This window comes from Plasmodium cynomolgi, chromosome 3, assembly GCF_000321355.1.
Source record: "Plasmodium cynomolgi strain B DNA, chromosome 3, whole genome shotgun sequence".
Taxonomy (NCBI): Eukaryota; Apicomplexa; class Aconoidasida; order Haemosporida; family Plasmodiidae; genus Plasmodium; species Plasmodium cynomolgi.
Genome location: NC_020397.1, coordinates 421,712 through 442,516, shown reverse-complemented (window position 1 = coordinate 442,516; position 20,805 = coordinate 421,712). Strand labels below are relative to the sequence as shown.

Here is a 20,805-nt window from a genome sequence, read left to right as displayed (position 1 = left end):
CACCATTCGACTCTCCTTGCAGACCCTCGTGCGCAACAATGTATACGCGCAGATTTACTTCGACAAGGTTTTCTCCATCTTCCAGCAGCCCCTCACCTCCAAAATTGCCGAGTTGTGAATGAGCGGCGGAGTGAGCGGTGGAGTGAGCAGCGGAGTGGCAGCGTTGGCGGAGTGAGCAGCGGCGAGGCCAGCACTGCGTAGTAAGCCATGAAACAAAACACACGCGGAGCGTTAGCCTCGCTGCGCAGGCAGAAGGGGGCACTCCAGTCGGGAGCCGTCCCTTGTGTGTCGCACAAGGTATGCCTTCCCTGGTGCACGCCCCCCCATTGTGCAACTTTTTTTTTTTTTCCTCTTTTTTTCGCGCTTCCCCAACATGATTAACCCCTGAAACAGTTAAAGTCGGAAAAGGGTCGAGTGTGTGCAAATGGCCACTTAGATAAGTTTCCCTAAAAATAGTTTTCCACTCAAGCTGCTAACATGAGTGACCTTTTTGGGGTGACATCCCTTCTCTTCCCTAATTCTGTGTGTGCAGATTTTCACGAGGAAGGTAACCATTTGTTTGGCTGCCTCTCAGGATGAAGCACTCCTTTCTCAGCGTTTTCACGCACACATAAGTGTACCTGCCTGAGCTTGCCTCCTGCCTGATCATCCCTCCTGCCTAAGCTTCCCTCCTGCCAGCACACAAAATGAAGTACTCATTCCTGGACCGAACCAACCGGAAGGCAATCCTTACCATAATAGCCAACTACATTAACCTGTCACAGTATGAACTCGCTCGGTCACTACTACACCATTTGGTGGTTAAAAGTCTGTTCACGGGTGATGACTTAAGCAGGGGGAGCAGAAGAAGGAGGAGGAAAAGGAGGAGGAAAGGGCAGCGGACGCAAACGGACATCTCGAGAGAGGAGAAGGTATACTACTTAAAAAAGGCTCTCAAGTTCATGCGGAGGTTTTTATCTTATGGCTGCTGTCCTCTGCAGGTTTTCTCAAACGAGCAATCCAGTGCTCACTTTCTACTCAAAGTGGCACGTGACTACAACCGGTTTGTTGACCTTATACTTGGGAACCTACTCAGCTGTGGGGTGAGAAAAGCACACCTCGTAGATCAACCATCGAGAAGCGTCCCGAGACAGCCGCGTCAGCTACGTTCCCTATTGAGGAAGAAGTACGTGCCTAAGCAGCTGCAGAGCAAAATTACCTTCGACGCTCTTCTAGCAACCATAGTGGTGCACAGGGAGTACTACCTCTGCGCATTCGAAGACTCCTCGTTTTTTTCCTTTTCACTCGATACGGTGCAGTGTCTAAGGCGGGTCTATTATTTGCAACTGAAGGCGGGGGCGCTGCTCTTGGGGAGGGGGAATCGCGGACGGAAGCGGGACTGCACTCGAGGAGAGAAGCGGGACTGCCATCACGGACAGTGGCGCCTCCTGAACTTATTCAACCGCATTGTACCGTTCAGCGTTCCAACCAGGGGACCTTCCCACGAAAAGAACACCCCCCCCATGGGTAACTCTCCCAACAAAAGGGCGAAACAGTCATATCGTCCAAAAATGAGAGAAACGGATCAGCTACAGAAGATAGACGAGCTCGTTCTTCACAGCTGCAGAGTGGTGTATGGTGAGAAGGTCGACCAGGTCAAAGCAAGTTTCCATGCAGTCTCGTCTAACCGTGAAAGTAACGAAGCAGGAAAGAAAAACAAAGAGGGAGGAACACTATCCATGCACATAATATATATCCCCCCGCTTCATATCATTAATAAGGCTCCCATATATAATTACCTAAACACCTTTGAAGAAGAGATACATTATTTTTGCCAACACAACGTCGTGACTTCACTTTATCGGGAGTTGTTCTGCTTGATGTTTTTCTTCCCTGCTTTGGCTGTCCAGCTACTTAAGACCCTCTGTCTAAACCACTCCTTTTTTGATTTCCTGCTGAGTCTTCTTTTTCTTTCCGATCGGAATCAGTCCTCAGTTAGCCAATATTTGCAGGACGGATCAGATGGCACTCCGGCATTGGGGGCAGCTCGCGAAGGGGGCGTTTCCATGCACATGAGGGGGAGCGCCACGGAAGGGAAGAACCCCGTCAAGGAGGACGCACCACCCGAGACAGGGATGAAGACGGAGACGGAGACGGAAACAGAGACAGCGGCGGAAACGGAGACCGAAACGGAGGCAGAAACCGAAACGAATGCGGGTGCAGATGCAGATGCAGATGCGGAGGGGCTACCCACCCCAGTGAGAAAAAAAAAAAAAAAAAAAAAATTGATAAAAAAATGGTAAAAAATTGCTACTTCATATTTGCGCAGCTGTACTACGGTGTGGTGGGCATCTACATAGATGCCCTGGTGGAAAAGTTAAAAAGAAAGGACTTGGTGAATTACCACAATTTTTTGTACCTGCTCAAGTTTAACCACATTTTTGTGAACAACGTTTTTTTCTTTTCCTTGTGCTTTGCAAATGTGGGGCGTCTCACAGGTGGAGAACGCAACGGGGAAGGTGCACACCGGAGAGAGTTCCCACTGCACTCATCTCATCACTCCAACGTAGGGGTCAACGGGGGGGATACACACCTGAGAAGAAACCCCCACAAGAATCTCCACCTCGCTCAAAAGGCACTCCACAAAGTGTACGATTGGCTGGTCCTCCTCGTCTTCCACTACAACGGTGACGAAGACGCAGTTCACCATTTTGGCCACTGTCCGGAGTACCCACTAGGTGGAGAGAAGCGGGAGAAGGGGAAGAAGCGAGAGAAGGGTGAGAAGCGGGAGAAGGGGAAGAAGCGGGAGAAGGCGAATAAAAACGGAGAAGATGTCACCTTTTACAAAGTCCTCCTCAGGGGAGTCGTCCTCCACCTACCCGTTAATTACTCACACATACGAGCCATCTTTTTTTTTTACGTAAATAAAATGAGAGAAAAGAAGAGGGACGAAAGGACCATCCCAAATGCTAATCACAAAAAGAGCGTCATTTATGATATACTCATGTCTACTAACACTTTTCGCTGTTCCGATGAAGGCCTAGTTGTGAATGTGCTTCTTCACCTGTTCAACTATGCAGATGACCTGTACTGTCGCTGGGTGCATACATGCATGCTGTACTCTCACGTGCGCAGTGGGGGGAAGGAGGATCTCCTGTTTTGCCTCAACGGATCAAGGATAAGGGGCGTCCACTTCCTCAGGTAATTCGAAGATCCCTTGATGGGATGATCTGACCACCCCACGTGGGCGTAATTCATTTTACCGCTTTTTTTTTTTTTCCTCAAACCATAGCTACCTGCTCGACCTGTGCGAAGTCCATTTGGCTAGCCAGGAATTCCTCTATCTGGACAGATTACTTCAAAATTTTAATGGGCTCAAAAATCTGTGTGTGCTCTTCTGTCTAGAGAATGCGATGGACGTTCATGTGAAACGAAAATGCCTCTCAGAGATGAAGGGCAGCAGGAGCAATGTCTACCTTTACAACTACATAAGAGATATGAAGGTGAGGGTGAGGATCTCGTTTCATCACTATCAGTTGCACAAACAAAACAGGAGAGTAAACTACGGATTGAAGGAATGCAGATTAACAGAGAATGAGATTTTTCTCGCACTGAAGCAGTCATCCAGTCCCGCTTTACTCAATCAGCTCAACCTGCTGCAGTATGTTGGACACTCCTTTCTCGTGAAAATGGCACAGATGGCTCGGTGTAATATCAAGAATGACCTATACAGGCGGGAGACCAGAATGAACACAAACTTTCTCCTTTTTTATGCGTCCATGAGGAGTGTCTTCCTCTGCCTGCAGGGGTGAGTCAGTCTAGTGGGTGTCGTCCCTCCCTCCGTTAGCCTTGCTCACCAAAGGTTGCTTCGCCACCCAAAAGTTGCTTCTCCCCCCCCATATGCGACTTCTCCACCCGCAAGCTGCTTCTCCCCCCCCATACAGGCGCAGCAACGTGGAGCAGATCAGGACCTACTACAAACTAATATCCTACCGGGAATGTCGAGTAAAAGCTCTCCTATACATAACTGTTATCCTGTTCCAATGCATACGCAATAGACAGGAAGGAGTGAAACCAAACCTGTTCATGTGGACAATGAACTTTGTGTCACGAAAATTGAGATCAATCAAGCAGGGCAAATCTTTTTTTTTATCTAACTTGAAATATTTGTTAATGCAAATTGTATGTGATGTGTATGTCCGTTTGTTTATCTTCATCCAAAAGTGTAGAAGCATACATGTGGTGTCACGAAATGGAAAAAACGGGTTCAGACGGGTTCTAAGTGATTCCTACAGATTATGCATAAGGGGCATGAAAGATGCAGAAAAAGCAGCGCTGTACCAGATGGGAGAATATTCAAATGAGGAGGGTACCCATAAGGAAGTACTACAAATGGGAGGGAGTAATGACCCTGATGGGGGGGCAAACAAACTGGGATTGGTTGAGCGACCCGTATCTGCCACCCAGCAGGGAAAGATATTGAGACGACGGGTTGGACCCATGCTGCCATCCACAAGAGTAACCACAGAACGGATTATGGTGAGCCACCTAATAGGAAAGGTAAAAAGAATTTCGTCCCTCGGGGTGCAAACCAAAGGGACGTCTAAACAGAGTGGGGCACGGAGAAGGGGAAGATCCATCTTCAATTTTGTAGTTATGGTGGAGAGGTACCTGCGGAGGAAGGAGCGCCGTGGAAGGCAGGCGGTGGGGCGCTCCGCCACCAAGCGTGTGCTACCCCTGGGCGATCTGCAGAGCGAGGGTGCGCTCTTCGAAAGGGATGACCTCAAAAGGGGTGACCTCAAAAGGGGTGACCTCAACAGGGCTCGCTTCAACAGGGCTCGCTTCAACAGGGCTCGCTTCAACAGGGCTCACTTCAACAGGGCTCACTTCAACAGGGCTCACTTCAACAGGGCTCACTTCAACAGGGCTCACTTCAAACGAGCCGACTTCAAGACGGCCGACTTCAAGACCGTCGACTTCAAGACCGCCGACTTCGGGAGGCACTTCCTGGAACTCATGTGCAGCGACCCGCAGGAGTACCTCTATAGGAACGTTGCAGACGGGAGGAACAATCACCTGAACATGTTCATATTTTTTATATACAAAAAGCAGGTCTCCAAAAACTCGCTGCAAAATTTGTTGCACTACCTCGAATTGAACACGCTCTTTAAGAGCCTGTACATGGGTCAGCCTATCCGTTCATCGCGCACGAGAGGAGGGGACACCCTTCAGGAGAGGTCACTCACCCCCTTTTTCGAAATGATGCTTTTTTATTATGAGAAGTACAGGTGGAACGAGGTGAACAGGTACCTCTTGCCGAACAGCTACGGTGTCGATTTGTTCTCTCTTTACAGTTTTCTGGATATGTGCGTGTCTTGCTCGAACACGGTGGAGAGTGGGACGGCCCTGCTGCGCTTTGTGAGGGGGCGGATACGCAGGGGCGGCGCGTTAAGCGGTAAGACGCGTCGCGAAGGGGATGGAAAGGCACGTGGCGAAGGGAATGGAAAGACGCGACGCGAAGGGGATGGAAAGGCACGTGGCGAAGGGAATGGAAAGACGCGTCGCGAAGGGGATGGAAAGACGCGTCGCGAAGGGGATGGAAAGACGCGTGGCGATGCGCCTCCCCCCGCTGCGCGCCTGGCCCACTTCCTCCTCTGCTTCGTCGACCGGCTGCACGTTCTGATAAGCATAAAGAGCAGACCCTCCTGGGGGGAGAGAAATAGGGAAAACCATAATGGACCAAACGAGCATGTATCGAAGAAGCAAAGAACAGGAAGAACCCCCTTGAGGAAGACACCACAGAGAGTCAAACCAGTGCTGCTAAACAAGTACCTGCTGCTAAAATGCAACTCCCTAAAGGTGCAGTCCAAATTAATCGAAAAATATTTTGTAGACCTCTACAAAAGAAAGCACTTCCTCAAAGATATGTTCCTCAGATTCAATAACTTAAAAAGGAAAAAAAATACATAAAAATTAACTACGAAGAGATGACCAAGTGTTTGGATAAGTATTGCCACCTGTTACTAGAGAATGACGAAGGGGTTACAATAAATTATTTGTTTTTTTTTTTTCTTTATGCAAAAATTCTTATTAATAATGTGCACAGCTCAATGACGGAGAGACCAACACAGCAAAGCTTTTACCAATTCGCATCCAACTCCAAGGAGAGTTTCCCCAATTCTCAAACTGTATATGAAAAAGGGGTAAACTACAACCTATTTTTCATTCTAACAATAGATGTAGATAGGCTCATAAAATTTGCACTCTTCTTATGTAACTCCTTTGCCAATGCCAGGAGGATGTGTTCTTTATTCTTTATTCACCACCACAGGGTACTCGTCCAAAATATTGCAACTCAGTGTTGTGTAAAGAATGTCTTTCCTATGTCTCTTCCGTTCGATTGGGGGACGGATTCACCGAAGAGAATCTTCACGCCGTCTTTTCTCCGCACAGATACATCTAATATAGATGTGACTTCTTGGAAATCCCCATTAAGGCGTAACTACCTGGGAGGAAAATCTTCTGAACAATCTGAGGAGAAATACCTCACGGGGGAGTTCCTCTTTCTCCTTACGGATGTCGTTGGTGCGCTGGAGCAGGTGAAACGAAGAATCACTCCCCCCGAGGGAAAACGAAGGAAGAAAAAAACATGCAAGTTGAAGCTACTCCTTTGGAAGTACATCCAGCACGTGATCGATACACAAGAAGGGGTACCGACAGATGGGAAAATGAAACCACATCCACGAAGAGGTAACCCCGATGAGGTACCCCTTGAGCAGCATTCTCCTAGCTCGAAGCAATACACTCATGACAACCCCAGCGTGGAAGACAAAGATGAACTAATCAATCTGTTCATATGTCTAGAAAAATGCGACCATTACTTCCCATATATTTTTAACACCCTCTATGGATATGCCTTCTCATCGAAGTACAATTTTTTGAATAGGCTCATCGTGGAGAGGTACACCAGCATTAAGAAAATTTTTTGGATCTGTCACAGGGAGAGGGGGGCCTCGGCGGACAGCGTCGTGCAGGCGGTTAGCCATGTTAGCGGCGGGGGGTTGGCAGCGGTGGGAGCGGCGTTGGCAGCGACGCTGGCAGCGACGTTGGAAGTGCTGGCCGTGACGTTAGAAGTGCTGGCCGCGACCTTAGCAGTGCTAGCCGCGACCTTAGCAGCGCCGACCTCGAGGTGGGTGTGTACTGCCTCAAGTACAACGACTTGGAACACCTGAATAACTTCACGAGGTGCCTCCTCTACGCGACCATCTTCGACAGCCAGCACAACATGGACTGTCTGCATCTGTACCAGTTGGCGAGGGCACCCAAGGGGGAGGCCAATGTGGACCTCAACACGAAGAAGCTAAACCGATTTTACGCCCCCCTTTTGGGGAAAGTGCAGAGTGCCCCCAGCGTGGAAGTATTCAATAATCCATTTAAATCAAAAAAGAAAACATTTAGTGCACCTCGGAACTCTCCCAAAAAGGAAGAACTCATGACATACCTCCTCAGGGATTCAACCCCTCTGGAGAATCTTCTCGATGTCGTCGTAAATTTATTCATGCAGGATGACCACACACTGAGTAGGATGACTTTGCAGGAGGTGATTCTAATCGTTAATACCACCTATGGTAGGTGCCAAGAATTTCGAAAGGAAGGCCAGGCAGTCTTTCTGGATACCCTCCGCAGCTGTGACGAGGTCGAGTGCTACACTTTTGGGAGACTGCCAAATAGCCTGCGCGGGAATGTCGCCAAGGTGGGTGTCTACGTGAGGGCGCTCCGGATTGTCAGGAAGGTGCAGCGGGTCCTCAATGGGGAGGTAAGACCCCACACTGGAGGGATTCCCCCAAATGGAGGGCTTCCCCCAAATGGAGACCCCCCTAAGCCAGTCCCCCGCTTCACAACACAACGCACCCACTGGGTGAAGATCCTCAAAGTTATTCTGACCGAACCAATGGGGGAGCAAGACACGCTACAATTCATCACGCGAAATAAACTATTCAAAGACGCCCCCTTCCTCCTGAACTACAAGTTGGCTGCAGTCACCAGTATCTCCAAAAGGGAGAGCATACTCAAATTGGAGAGAAAATGCAAAGAAGCTTACATTGTACATCTATGGTGGAGCAACAATCCGAGGAAGAAAAAAAAAATTATTTCCTTTTTGAAGAATCTAAAGGGGGAAAAAGAACTCCAAGCATTGCTAAGCAGTGTACTCTATGATCGAGACAACCATGACATGCAAGACTTTTTTTCCTTCCTACTTCCCCATTTTGAGACAACCTTTTTGAAGAAGTTCTACCTGTTGTCACTCGTTTCGCACTCCTTACAGTTGCAATCAATCCACGAAATCAAATTTAGGGACCTTATTTTTTCTCTTCTCAGGAGAGATAAGTTAGACCTCATCAGGTTCATCCTGAGGAATGACCTCTACAGACCTAGATTGCATACTCTCTTTCGTTACGCCTTTTTGTGCATCCATATAGATTTTTGCAAGTATGCTTCATCCAAGGGGGGACTTTGCAAAGAGAAACCAACGAGGAGGAAACACTGCCTAGGAGAGACTCACCAAGAGAACGCCCTTCCCTACAGCTTGTCGAAATGTCTCTCCGTTTTGGAGCTGGCTGGGTTGGTCCGTGGAGAAGACAATGCGCAGTTCGTGTACGCCACGTTTGTGCACGTCACCCAGGCGCTGTTCGATCGGATATGCGGCATGATGCGCCACCATACGTGCCACCAAACGTGTAACCGCTTTCCAGGGGAGAATCCCCTCGGCGGCTGCGCAAAACTGAAAAAGCTGAACCAAGTGAACCCCCCCGCGTGTGCGAAGGGGAAGAAGGAGCCGCCGTCACATGGGAAGCTCCAAAAGAAGTTCAGTCTGTTCGGTCAGTTTTTTCACAAGCACCTCAACGCGAACGTGGTTAAGACAAAGGGGAAGAAGGACAATCACGCATACATCAGGCGTTATCATATGGTTAAATCGGAGGAACCACCACCTCGAAGATGCAACCAAAATAGTGAAGGAAAACCCCAAATGAGCATAAACATCCTCATGTATACCTTCTATAAAGTATGCTTCTTCTTTTACGCAAATTATAGAGAACTGAGAAGGGAAAGCAACCTTCTGTGTACCCTGCTGCCCATGCTGATATATGTGGAGACGTCCCTTCGGTTCCGAGTGCATCTGAAGTCGGTCATGAAGCTGGAGATAAAAAATCTGATTGATTTGCTGAAGGTGAAGAATTTTAACATGTGTAACCAACTGATCCATAGAATCTATTCTTGCTACATCTATCATGTGAACCCATTTGGCGTGTTAGGAGAACCCACTTTGTTCTTCCCTTTGGCTAGCTCAAAACGGAGACTCAGAAAATACAAAATGGTGAAAAATATCGTGTCTCTCCTTCGATGCAGTGAGGGAGACATCCGCAGAGAAGTGATACCCTTGAAGAAACTGAACAACTTTTATGTGTATAGGTATTCCCACTCCACGTGTGTGTATAGGCAGTTCGTGGATGTAGCAGGAGTTATGGCCCGTGAGTTGGGGGCGCAGCAGGTTAGAGTCCTATCCCAAAGGGATCCTGTGAAGAAGAACAGTAGGACGAAACTGAACGGAGCGAATACGGTGGACCAGGAGGACCTGTCGCAGAAGGTGCAGCGGCTCCACTTCAGCGTCCTCGCATTCTACGTGGCATTCTTGTCCAAGTGCAATATGGACCTATACCTTTCTCTAAATTTATTTTTTTCCTTCCTCTGCACGTACCACTGCTCCAGCAATCTTTACAAGAAATACAAAAGGTTGATATACTACTTTGCCAATATGAATGTACATAGGGGGGTGAAAGTCCTGGGGAGGATGAATACTCACGTGGGGGTGGATGAATGGCAAGCGTATAAGCGGCTGAGGAGGAGTAGAAGCAGTAGAAGTAGTAGAAGTAGAAGTAGCAGCAGCAGTAGCGGCATCAACAAGCCTGCCCCGAGACGTCACCAAGGAGTGATACACAAAGTGGTCCTCCAAGTAAACTCTGCAGGGGGGACACACCCCTGGACGGGCTGCACCTATTTGGGGCACATTCGGATGGAACTCGAAAAAAGAGATTCACTCTCGAAGGGAGTAACAGATCCCTCGGTTACTTACCACCTGGTAAGAAGCGATGATGTGGCTTTGTTCCAACAGGGACTTGTTCCCAACCGGAGTGGCAACCTTCTTCCTTCTTGCAAACTAAACAGAATGGACGTACTCCGGGACGGCAACTTCAACTTCCGTGCACAGACCATTTACTCTCCTTCCGCCTCAATCTACGTCAGAAGGCACCTCCTCACCAGCGTAGCTTTCGCTTACCTATACAGCTACCACAATGGTGTGCATTTTGGAGGGGACTGCCAAGAAATTCCATCCGTAAGAGCCCTCACACAGAAGCAGCTCCTTCTGTATATCATTAGGCATGTGAATAACCCCTATCTGTGGAGCGGCAAAGGGATGCATCCTGTGCAGGAGTGTCCATTACGTTTGGGAGGCTGCCCAGAACGCTTAGGAGGCAGCCCCGAACGTTTAAGTGGCAGCCCGGAACGTCTAAGTGGCTGTCCACAGATAGCAGGAGAAGGAACCAACATGGGGACAACCAATTGGAGGCATAAAAAAGGGGAGAGACTCTCCTTCAGGGGGGGAACAAACCTGATGAGGAAGGCTGACCAGTCTAGAGTAGACCACCTTAGGAACAAAGAAAAAACTTTCACATTCTCAAGCTATTTAAGACAGAAGAGAGTGGATCGAAATATCAAGCTGTTTTCACAAAAATTGGAAAATTTTCAAGAGTACATAAAAATGATACACAACGATTCTTTGCAAAAAAATGTGTTTGATTTTTTTTCATCCATTCAGTTGGCTAATCACTATGAGCGTTTCTTCTATGACATGGATGCCTCCTGTTCATTCGCTCTCTGCTATGCACACCCGAGCAACAACTTAGCTTTGTCTACTCAGTACTTTAGGAAGAGCTTCCATGAGGTGTGTGCGGAGATGGATCTCTCCAAAAGTGATGCTCGGGTGGATGGCGGCACCTGTGCGGGAAAGACAAGGAGCCACCTCTTCGTCACGTCCTTGTTGTTGCCTCATGGCTCTCGGTAAGTGCCTCCGCAGTGGCGGTTTCGTCGCCGCGTTCGCCGATTTGCCACGCCGCCTTCACCGCTTTGTCAATTTGCTTCTTCCCCGCCTCACCGCTCCACCGATTTGTCTGACTGCTCCCCCTGCAGGTGCCCGCGGCTGCCAAGCTACAACCGCGCCAAGTGTGACCGAGACCGCCTGGCCGCCCTGAGGGGCTACTTTTCGCCGGACACCCTGCTCAGCGTCTGCGCCAAGAGCGACCTGGCCAAGGACTGCTTCAGGATCATTCGCAAGAAGGTGCGCCGAAAAGGAGAGCGTTGCCTAGTGCGCCGAAAAGGAGAGCGTTGCTTAGTGCGCCTGGCAACAGCTGCGCAGATGTACAACCGAACAGCTGTACAACCGAACAGCTGTACAACCGAACAGCTGTACAACCGAACAGATGTACAACCGAACAGCTGTACAACCGCATAGCTGCATATCCGCAAAACCGCACCGATGCTGTGGTGCCCTCCCTCCACTTCCCCCCCCCTGCAGGGAGCGTCCATTGCACAGTTCAGCCGCATCATCAAGAGGGCGTGCAGGCACAACTACATTTACAAAGCCTTCCAAAATGTGTCTCGCCTCGAGGACCCTCGTTTCCAGCGAGTAAGTTGTTCCACTCCGTTTCCCTTTTCCAAAACTCTGTCATGCTTGATTGAACGTTTTTCTTTTTCACCCCCATCTACCATTTCTTCCGGCTTACCTCCCATCAGAGACACAACCAACCTTTTATTTACCCACTCCTCACTCAGGAAATAAAGTACCACTTACTGTACCGAAAGATGTACGCCCTACTGTACAACTACCTGGTAAGTGGGTACATCACCTCTCAAACTCGCCATGATTTTTCTCCCCCGAAAAAATAGACACATAGTAGAGTAACCCATTTTGTCCTTCACAACTCTTTTCAGGTTTTTTCCGGAGATTACCTCAACGCGGTCATACTCTGCGTACATAACTACTCCATTGCGCAAAACACGTAATAGAAAAAAAAGATTACAAAATGGGGAACTCGAAATTATCTGTTGTGTGTCAACTTAGAAGCTACATTCCGGTGGGAAGAACTAGCCACTCATATGCGAACTATCACAAAAAAAAAAAAAAAAAAATCCTTTTGAATTCTCCTCCTTGTAGGGACACACAAAATGGCTACCTGAACAGCGCCCTCGTGAACCTCACCCTGATCATTAACAGGTTTAAGGGGTAATTTTTTTCGTGACTTCAGTGCAGGGGGTCCACTGAGCAGTCGTGTTGGCTGTGTGTCTGCCTTTCGAACGGGGGGCATGCACCTTTGCACCGTGCCTTTTGGAGAGAGCCCTTTTGGAGAAAGCCCCGTTTCACACACCCCTCCCCTCCCTTGTGGTAGCTCCAGGATGCAACCTACCTCCACACGGCAGCTGCCCCACGAACCCCTTATCATATCTAACCACAACCGCCTACACAAGAGGAGCAGCAAATTTTATCGTCCCAGCAATTTTAACATCCTCTTTGGAGAGACGCAGAAGGGGAAGGGTCATGAAGTCTCCATCGAAACGATACACAGGTAGGTCTCCCTCCATAAGTCAACACGTCCACACAAAAGGGAGTTACCTCCTCACCGCAAGGAAGGGAAGGTATACATATTGCTTACTCAACACAAATGCATATAGATTGTACCCTCATCAGAATTTTCCCCTTTTTCCACACAACAAACAGATGCATGGACCTCATCACCCTACAACAGACACTCCTGAACTCCCAGCTGGGGTACCCAGTAAATATAATCAACTGCAAACGAGTGGATATTTCCCTTTGTGTACATATTTTAATTTACAAGAGAAAGTATAACCTTGCAGATAACGTTATTAATGTATATCAGTGGGACTACACCTTTACGTATTGTCTGGCTTGTCTTTTTTGCATTTTGATAGAAAAAAAAACGTTTACTTCCTTGAGGATATTTTGCATTATGTTATGATAAAACTGAGCAACGAAGATATGAATATGTTTCTTCTGCATGTCGTGCACTTATTTTTGGAGTACCGTACCAAGTGGAGGCATGTCTACGAGCATGTGGAGCGGGTGTGCCGTGGCCGTCGCGGGGGGGCACTGCATAGGGGCCACCAGGGGGGGGAGCAATATCACGATGGCGACCCGCCTGCCGAACCGCCTGCCGAACCGCCTGCCGAACCGCATTCTGACCATCCTGGCGATGGCGACCCACCTGCCGACCAGCGTGACTTCCTCCGCGACGTGCTGCTCCACATCACCGACAACGACTGCCTGTTCTACGCGCACACCCTCCTCTTCATACACGACAAGCAGCAGTACGCAACCATCCTCAAAAATATGAAGCGACTTTTATTTAGTAACATCTGCAAAAAGGACATTTACAAAACAGTTATCGGAGCATACAAATTCTTCCATCAGGATAGACGGATGGACTTTAATTTCATTCACGTCAATAGGAGCTCCTTTAAGAAGGTTACTCGGAGTAGACTTCGGATGAGCCTAACGCGCGTTGGTTCCACTGCCGAAGACTCCAACTTTGCGCAGCTCATGTCGCTGGCCAGGAAGTACCCAGACAACATAAAGGAGAACATCACGCGGGAAATTCTGGCAATTCGGGGTGAAGCGGTGTAGAGGTGCATCGGAGTAGCGGTGAAGCGGAGTAGCGGTGAAGCGACCGGCCGAGTGGACTACCCAGATGGAGCATTGGCTGACCATTCTCTCTCCCCCCGTCCCTTGCTCCCCTGTGTGTGGGGGGGACATTCCCCCTGCCTGAGTGTCCCCCTCCTGTACGCATACACATTCCCGGCGCTGCTTAAAAAATTTGGCCAAGATAAAAATGTGTAAGCGTGTTTTCCTCCCCTTCTTCTTCCGCATTCGTGTGTACCTTCGCTTTTTTTTTTTATTTCTTATTTCATATTTCTTATTTTTTCCCTTTTATTTCTTATTTTTTCCTTTTTTTTTCTTATTTTTTCCTTTTTTTTTCTTATTTTTTCCTTTTTTTTTCCTTTTTTTTTCTTATTTTCCTTTTTTTTTCTTATTTTTTCCTTTTTATTTCCCCACCTCCGATGTGCGCACGTGTAGTTGCTCCGTTCAGCAGTTTTTTCTACACGGGCAGTTACATTTCCCCGCGTAAAGAAAAATCGTCACCGTTATGTTCACTCTGTCACCAAAATGGCTACTTCAAAATGAGGGGCTGCTCCCACGTGGAAGCATGTCAAAAGGAGCTTTCTCTTTCGTCCCCTCTCAATTCGGGTGTTTTCCCTCGCTGCTGTGTAAAACTTGCGCGTATTGGTAGAGGTCGAGCCTCCTACCTTACCCAATCGCGTCACGCATCTCTAGTGCACAATTGCTCAGCTGGGCGTTTCCTTTGGAGGGAAGTTCACCACTGAACGGGGTGAACTTGTGAAGTTGGCTCCCGCGTTTTGGAGAACTCCGTTTGGCTTTATCTTAAAAAGGGGAACGTCAAAAGAACGACCCACGGCGCGCACGCGATGGTGCATACTATGCGTGGTACGGTTGCCCATACCGTGTGCAGCCACGATAGCGCATGCTAGGAGAATACCTAGCTGGGAATACATAGCGAAATTGTTAAGTTATAGCCGGTGCAGGGAAGTAGCTTTCCTTTGGTGAAGAAGCACCTCCTTTGGTGAAGAAGCACCTCCTTTGGTGAAGAAGCACCTCCTTTGGTGAAGAAGCACCTCCTTTGGTGAAGCAGCTCCTCCTTTGGTGAAGAAGCACCTCCTTTGAAGAACCCAATTCTCAGAAGGGTTGTAACGGGGATAAAACACGCGTAACGCCCACCAACACATTCGTACATGCTCTCTTGGGGATATTCCCACCGGAAGGAGTGACGCACCCAAGTTGTACAAACAAAACGAGAAAGACAACGTTCCTCACGAGGGGCACGAAAAACAAAGTTTGCATTTTTTTTTTTTTTTTTTTTTCTGTATCCCTATATAGAGGAAAATGTAATAGCTCTTTTGGAAAACCCCACACGTTTCAGCTGTTCGTGGGTTTACTAGAAAAAAAAAAGGGGTGACGCGACGGGAGGATGACCAGTCGCTCAAAGCCGCGGGAACACGGAGGGTCAGTCGGGACGGTAGGGTCAATCGGGACGGTAGGGTCAATCGGGACGGTAGGGACACCCGGGACGAGGAACCACCACGACGAGACAAGCAAAACAAACGGAAAAGGAAAAGAAACAGGAGTAAGCATGGAAAATATTAAAACGTTGTATCATATATTCTCGAGTGCAAATGATGGCAACCATATCGATGGGGGAGATAAAAAAATATGTCGTAAGGATATGCATAACTTGAAGGGTGCTGTGCAAAGTGAGGCAGCAGTAGTGGTGCCCCCAAGGACTAACAAAAATGAGTTACCCAAAGAGAAGGCTAATCATACAAAGGGAACAAATAAAAAAATGGAATTTTTAAACGAGTTCAATTACTTGAGCCGTTTTGGAGAGTACAGTTATGCCCACTTCACAGATGTAGAAAGGAGAAGAAACAAAAAGGACGATCTCTCATTCCAGAAGAGTGTTGAGGTCACTCCAAATTGGGAAGCCTTGCAGCGAGTCGATAATCTTTGTGACGCACGCGAAAAAGAAGGGAGAGTTCGAGAAGGGGAATTTTTTCACATTTCCAAATGGGGGATGCAAAGGGGGGGTAGTCACTTGAAGTATCACAACGGAGGTGAGAGGAACGACACGTCTTCCACTCCCACCGAAGGGGAAAAAGCTGAACAATCGCAAAGAAGGCCACCTTACAGAGGTGGGACAAGGCAGTTGAGAAGGGAAGGCAATCCAAGTGAAAACAGCCCAACAGGAGAAAGGAGCAAAGAAAGGAGCAAAGGAAGGAGCAAAGAAAGAAGCAAAGAAAGAAACAAAAACGGTTTTGCGATCCCACCAAATGAGACCTTCTTTTATGAACCGTTTACCTCTCTGTCTGGACAAATGGAAAATAAAGGGACCCATTTAAATAGTCCATTTCATCGGAACAGCAATGTGGATAAGCTCCTTGATCTTGAACCCCAGCAGAGTAACCACGAGAGGATAGAAGCACCACCCCTGGGTGGGGAGAAATTGACGCCATTGAATTGGGATCGAAACAGCTGTACACTCATTTATTTACACTCCGGTAATTCCAAAGCGGAAGGAGAAACATCAAAAGGGGAACCATCCATGAACACAGTTCTGCACCCCAAAGGGGACCTTCTCAAAAGTAGCGTTAACAGTATGCATGTCGAACGAGTGGAGGACCCATTTTTAAACCTCATTGATCAAGAGAACAGGCCAAATGGGGTCCCCTTTTTTGAGGGTCAATCCAACAGGGTGGAGGACCTCACATCTGCCATGTTCGATTCCCATACGATTGGAAATCAGGGGGCATACAAGATGGACCCCCTGGGGGGATGCACTCCAAAAAAGGAGGACCTAATCCGAACGGATGATTTCCACACCCGTGATGTGCCCCCACTTGGGAGTGAAAATCGATTTGGTGGGTCCACCAACTGGAATGCGATGAAGAGAGGTGGGAAGGTAGGAGACGGGCAGGGAGGAGACGAGCAGGGAGGAGACGGGCAGGCAGCAGACGGACAGGCAGCAGACGAGCTGGCAACCGACGAGCAGGCAGTTCCATTCAGCAAAAAATTGCCCGTTTGGGAGAGTTCCCTCCTCGAGAGAGAGTTCTATAGTAGCTTGTTCCCCATGGATGGTGATCTCTTCGCTGGGAGGGAAACAAACGGAGGAAGGTTACACATCGGAGGTAGCGGCACTGTTTGGGGAGACATCGATGGTGGCGTCACTGTTTGTGGACACATGGGAGGTAGCTCCTCTGCTTGTGGACACACTGGAGAGACCGCCAAAGATGAGCAGACCAACATCGGTGATGAAGAACTGATGGGAAGAGACTACAATGTGGAGAAGCCTCATCAGTGGGGCAAGTCCCATACGGTGGATCTGTTCCAAATGGTCAATAGCAGAAGAGGGGGCAAGACCCCACCTGACAGTCGCATTATGAAGAATTCCACAAAGGAAAGAATCAAGTTACAGCACGAATTGATAAACCTGAGTAGTGATGGTTCTACATCGGAGATGGATTGGACAAGGAAGGGGACAGCTCCTCGTGGAGAACCGAATGTGGGTTGGCTCCCCCAGGAGGAAGGATGCCACATCGATGGTTTCAATATGATGGGAGAAGAGAGGACGACGGAGGGTGGGAAAAACCCTCTTTGGGGGAAGCACGACTTTTTCGATTTCGAACACGGTGAGGAGGTAGGTGCATCCGAAAGGGGAAGGCCCGACTGGATCGGAGACATCTCCAAGCGAATGACAAGCCGGGAAGTAGGAAACACAAAAGGGGAGTCTCGTGGGGGACTCTTAACAGCGGCACGCCATCGAAGGGATGGCAAAGCGGATGGGGAGGCAGGGGAACGAGAGGAAGTGGCAGAGAAAGAGGAAGGAGAGGAAGACGTGCCAACCTACCACGACCACTACTTAACAGAGAAGCGGATCATGGAAGAGGCAGCACCGATGGAGGACGAATGCAGCTCCTTCTTAGACATCATTGATGAGATAGTTAGCATAAGCAAAGATATAATCGGAACTAATCAGAACGAGGATGGTGTGGTGGAGACTCTACAGCGGAGCCCAGACGAGGGTACAGACTACTCACAAATTGGGGAGGGGCACCTTCCGAGGGAACTCCAAATGGGGCTCCATCTCGGTGTTGCTCTCGAAGAAGTGGTAGAACCGGCTGAGCAGTCCACCCACGCGGGTGTTTATAAGGACCCACCTGAGGATATAATTGTCGACGATGTGTATGCCCACTTTGAAAAGTTGATCGAGTTGTGCAGGAAGGGGGAGGAACCGTGTGACGAGGTGGTGACGGCAAAGGGGAGGGAAGGCCCCATTCACGGAGCTGTTTGCGGGGCAGTTCACGCAGCAGTTCTGAAAAATCCACATAGTATGGAGGTGAATACCCAACAGGTGGCACCCCCATGTTGGAGAAACAGGTCGGGTGAAACGAAAGGTGCCACACGTGGGATCCAAGAAGAGGACCCTCAGGAGGACCCCCAGGAGGAACCCCAGGAGGAACCCCAAGAAAACCCCCGTGAGAACCCCCAGGACAGCCCCACATGTGGGACCGCCTCAGGATGGGAAGACCCCCCCACTATGGAGCTCTGCGAGGGGCTGTACCGCGTGCTGATGTGTAGAGACTATTTGGAGGCCCTCCCTGTGTTGGCGGCGCACACGGGGGGGAAGCGAGCCGATGGGAGACCCATAAGCGAGATAAGCGGTATGTGCGAGCGAAGCGGTATGTCCGAGCTAAGCGGCATGATCGAGCTAAGCGGCAAAACCCATTGTGGTGCAGGCAACTACCCAAGTGATGGGCCCCTCCCAGGAAACGTGAGCCTTGTCACCTTCCACACCTACCTTCGCAGAGCCAAAAAAATGAACAAAAGAGGCTTCACCGAAATGTACGACTACAGCGATTACGTATACACACACATGCAGAAGATATTCCAAATGGATATAACACGCTTCTTCTTCACTAGTAATTATCTAGAAAATATGAACAGGTACATAATTAAAAAAAACAAGCTCATTAATGACCTGACGAATGCAAAAAATTTTATAAATAATTTTTTACAGAAGAAGGAAAACGTGGTTACTCAGAAGAAGTTTTGCAATGACGTGACCTACCCGATGTACTTTTTGATTTTCACCAATCTGTTAGTAACCCTGTGGCATAGGTCCTTTTCTCATTTGGAAGGAGCCAAATGGAACCAGCTGGTCTGGTTCCTAATCAGGCGTCTCCGCAAGAAGACAACGATTTGTGTGTTAAGAAGGAGTTACTCCCTTCTGTCTCGCATTTATCAGTACCTCACCAAATATCCCCTAGATGAGAAGCAGAAAAAAAAAATTATTAGCATTGTTAAACGGAGCAGAAGCTTCAAAATGGTTCAGAAAAACGTACATAAAATCAATACCTTCTGTTTTTATGTCCTCATTTTTTTCCTCCCCCTGTCGGTACCTCCATTTGGCAAGGACCTCAACACACGTGACTACTTCCTGCACTGTTTTCTCAGAAACTTTAACAAAGTCGTTTTGAGGTACGCCAAGGAGCATACCAGCGACGGGTTCAGCGATGGAATGGGCGTTTCCTCCGGGGGGAGGGAGCGCGGCGAAGAGGAGCACCACCACACAGGGGGGTCACACCATTCAGAGGCGTCACACCATTCAGAGGCGTCGCACCATTCAGAGGCGTCACACCATTCAGAAGGGCTACACCCCACAGAAGCGTCACACCAATCAGAGGGGAACCCCCACGCTGCCGCTCCCCCCTCGCAAAGCCGCAGAAGCGAAAACATGCGCGACATCGTCCGTAAAGCGGTGAGCAGCTCGAAGAAGAACATCTGCCGGTTGAAGATGCAGAGCCTCGGGCAGGTGTTCCGCTGCTCCTTCGAAGATGCCCCCCGGGGGGGTAGACCGGTAAGCGGAAGTACTAGCAGCCATGCAAAGGGGCAGCCAAACCGCCAACAAAATGGACTGCCAAACCGCCAACAAAATGGACTGCCAAACCGCCAACAAAATGGGCTGCCAAACCGCCAACAAAATGGACTGCCAAACCGCCAACGAAAAGGGCTGCCAAACCGCCAACCAAATGGGCTGCCAAACCGCCAACCAAACAACCTCGTGGACGCCGTGCGGGACATACACATAAGCGCAAGAATCGAGCAGATCGAGAAGGAACTGACCGCCTACCTCAGAGCAAACGCCCATTTCCACGACACCTTCTTTAACGTCATCGTGCCCTTGGTGAATGGCCTCACAATCCTTTTGGAAAACCTCGAGATGATCTTTGCCCTGTACGTAAAGCACAGAGTGCGCAAGAGCAGGAAGCTGCTTTTCTTTCGTAACCCCTGGCTGTGCAGCTATGACGTCTTCCTGTCCTTCACTCAGTCGGGGGGACCCGCCCCGAACTACGCAGAAAAAAGTGGGATGGCCACAGTGACTAGGGGTGTAGCGGGCATCTTAACGGGCAGCTTAACGGGCAGCTTAACGGACGATTCAGCTGACAGCCCACCCACAGACTTCGCGGCCTACATCGCGCAGCAGGACCGCCAGCTCGCGCAGGACGACCTGGGGGCACTGTACGACTTCAAGAGGGCTAAGGAAATGCTGCTCCTGGGGAGTAGGGAAAAGGGGACATCCCGCAGAAACACAGATGGGGCTGACAAACGAAGGCCCCACAAACGAGGGCCACACAAACAGAACGATCTCGCAGATAGGGACCGCGCAAATCACGCCAAGTTAAACGCCTACTATTCCTACATATTAAAGTTATGCCATGACGAGCGGTACAAAGAAATAAACACGAGAGCTTTGAGATGTCTTTTCTACAGCTTGTATTTTAGTTGATCACTCGGGGGTGGGGTTAGGTTAGGGTTACTTTTTCCCTTCCCCACCCCTCCGATCCTCCACGTAGTAATCATCTATGTTGAAAAGTATGCATCTGCGTGATACCTATGGAGTGCTCCTCCCAGTCCTCATTGGTAAAAAAAGAAAAAAAAAAAAATTTAACTTTTTTTTGCATCCAAGGAATTGTTTATTTTTCCTTTTTTGTCTCAATCCCCTGGGGGTGCAACACTTTGTGAGTCCCACGTCTTCACCTTTTATATATATATATATTTTT

The 20,805-nt window shown here is 48.9% G+C and overlaps 2 protein-coding genes across 2 annotated transcripts; both read left to right on the top strand.

Annotated features, from left to right (window-relative positions):
• Window positions 1-686: 686 nt before the first annotated feature.
• On the top strand, window positions 687-13,738 carry PCYB_031920 (hypothetical protein; the record flags this gene model as incomplete). The annotated part of the gene is made up of 15 exons (XM_004220862.1): window positions 687-2,237; window positions 2,309-2,477; window positions 2,550-3,180; window positions 3,272-3,787; window positions 3,924-5,949; window positions 6,090-6,280; window positions 6,311-7,211; window positions 7,265-11,097; window positions 11,227-11,374; window positions 11,612-11,722; window positions 11,869-11,925; window positions 12,028-12,095; window positions 12,251-12,323; window positions 12,816-12,991; window positions 13,027-13,738. The coding sequence occupies 5 exons, from the start codon at window positions 687-689 to the stop codon at window positions 5,947-5,949; spliced, it is 4,893 nt and encodes a 1,630-aa protein (XP_004220910.1). The 3' UTR covers window positions 6,090-6,280; window positions 6,311-7,211; window positions 7,265-11,097; window positions 11,227-11,374; window positions 11,612-11,722; window positions 11,869-11,925; window positions 12,028-12,095; window positions 12,251-12,323; window positions 12,816-12,991; window positions 13,027-13,738.
• A 1,792-nt stretch (window positions 13,739-15,530) lies between these two features.
• On the top strand, window positions 15,531-20,531 carry PCYB_031910 (hypothetical protein; the record flags this gene model as incomplete). The annotated part of the gene is made up of 2 exons (XM_004220861.1): window positions 15,531-19,249; window positions 19,463-20,531. The coding sequence occupies 2 exons, from the start codon at window positions 15,531-15,533 to the stop codon at window positions 20,529-20,531; spliced, it is 4,788 nt and encodes a 1,595-aa protein (XP_004220909.1).
• Between the last annotated feature and the right edge of the window lie 274 nt (window positions 20,532-20,805).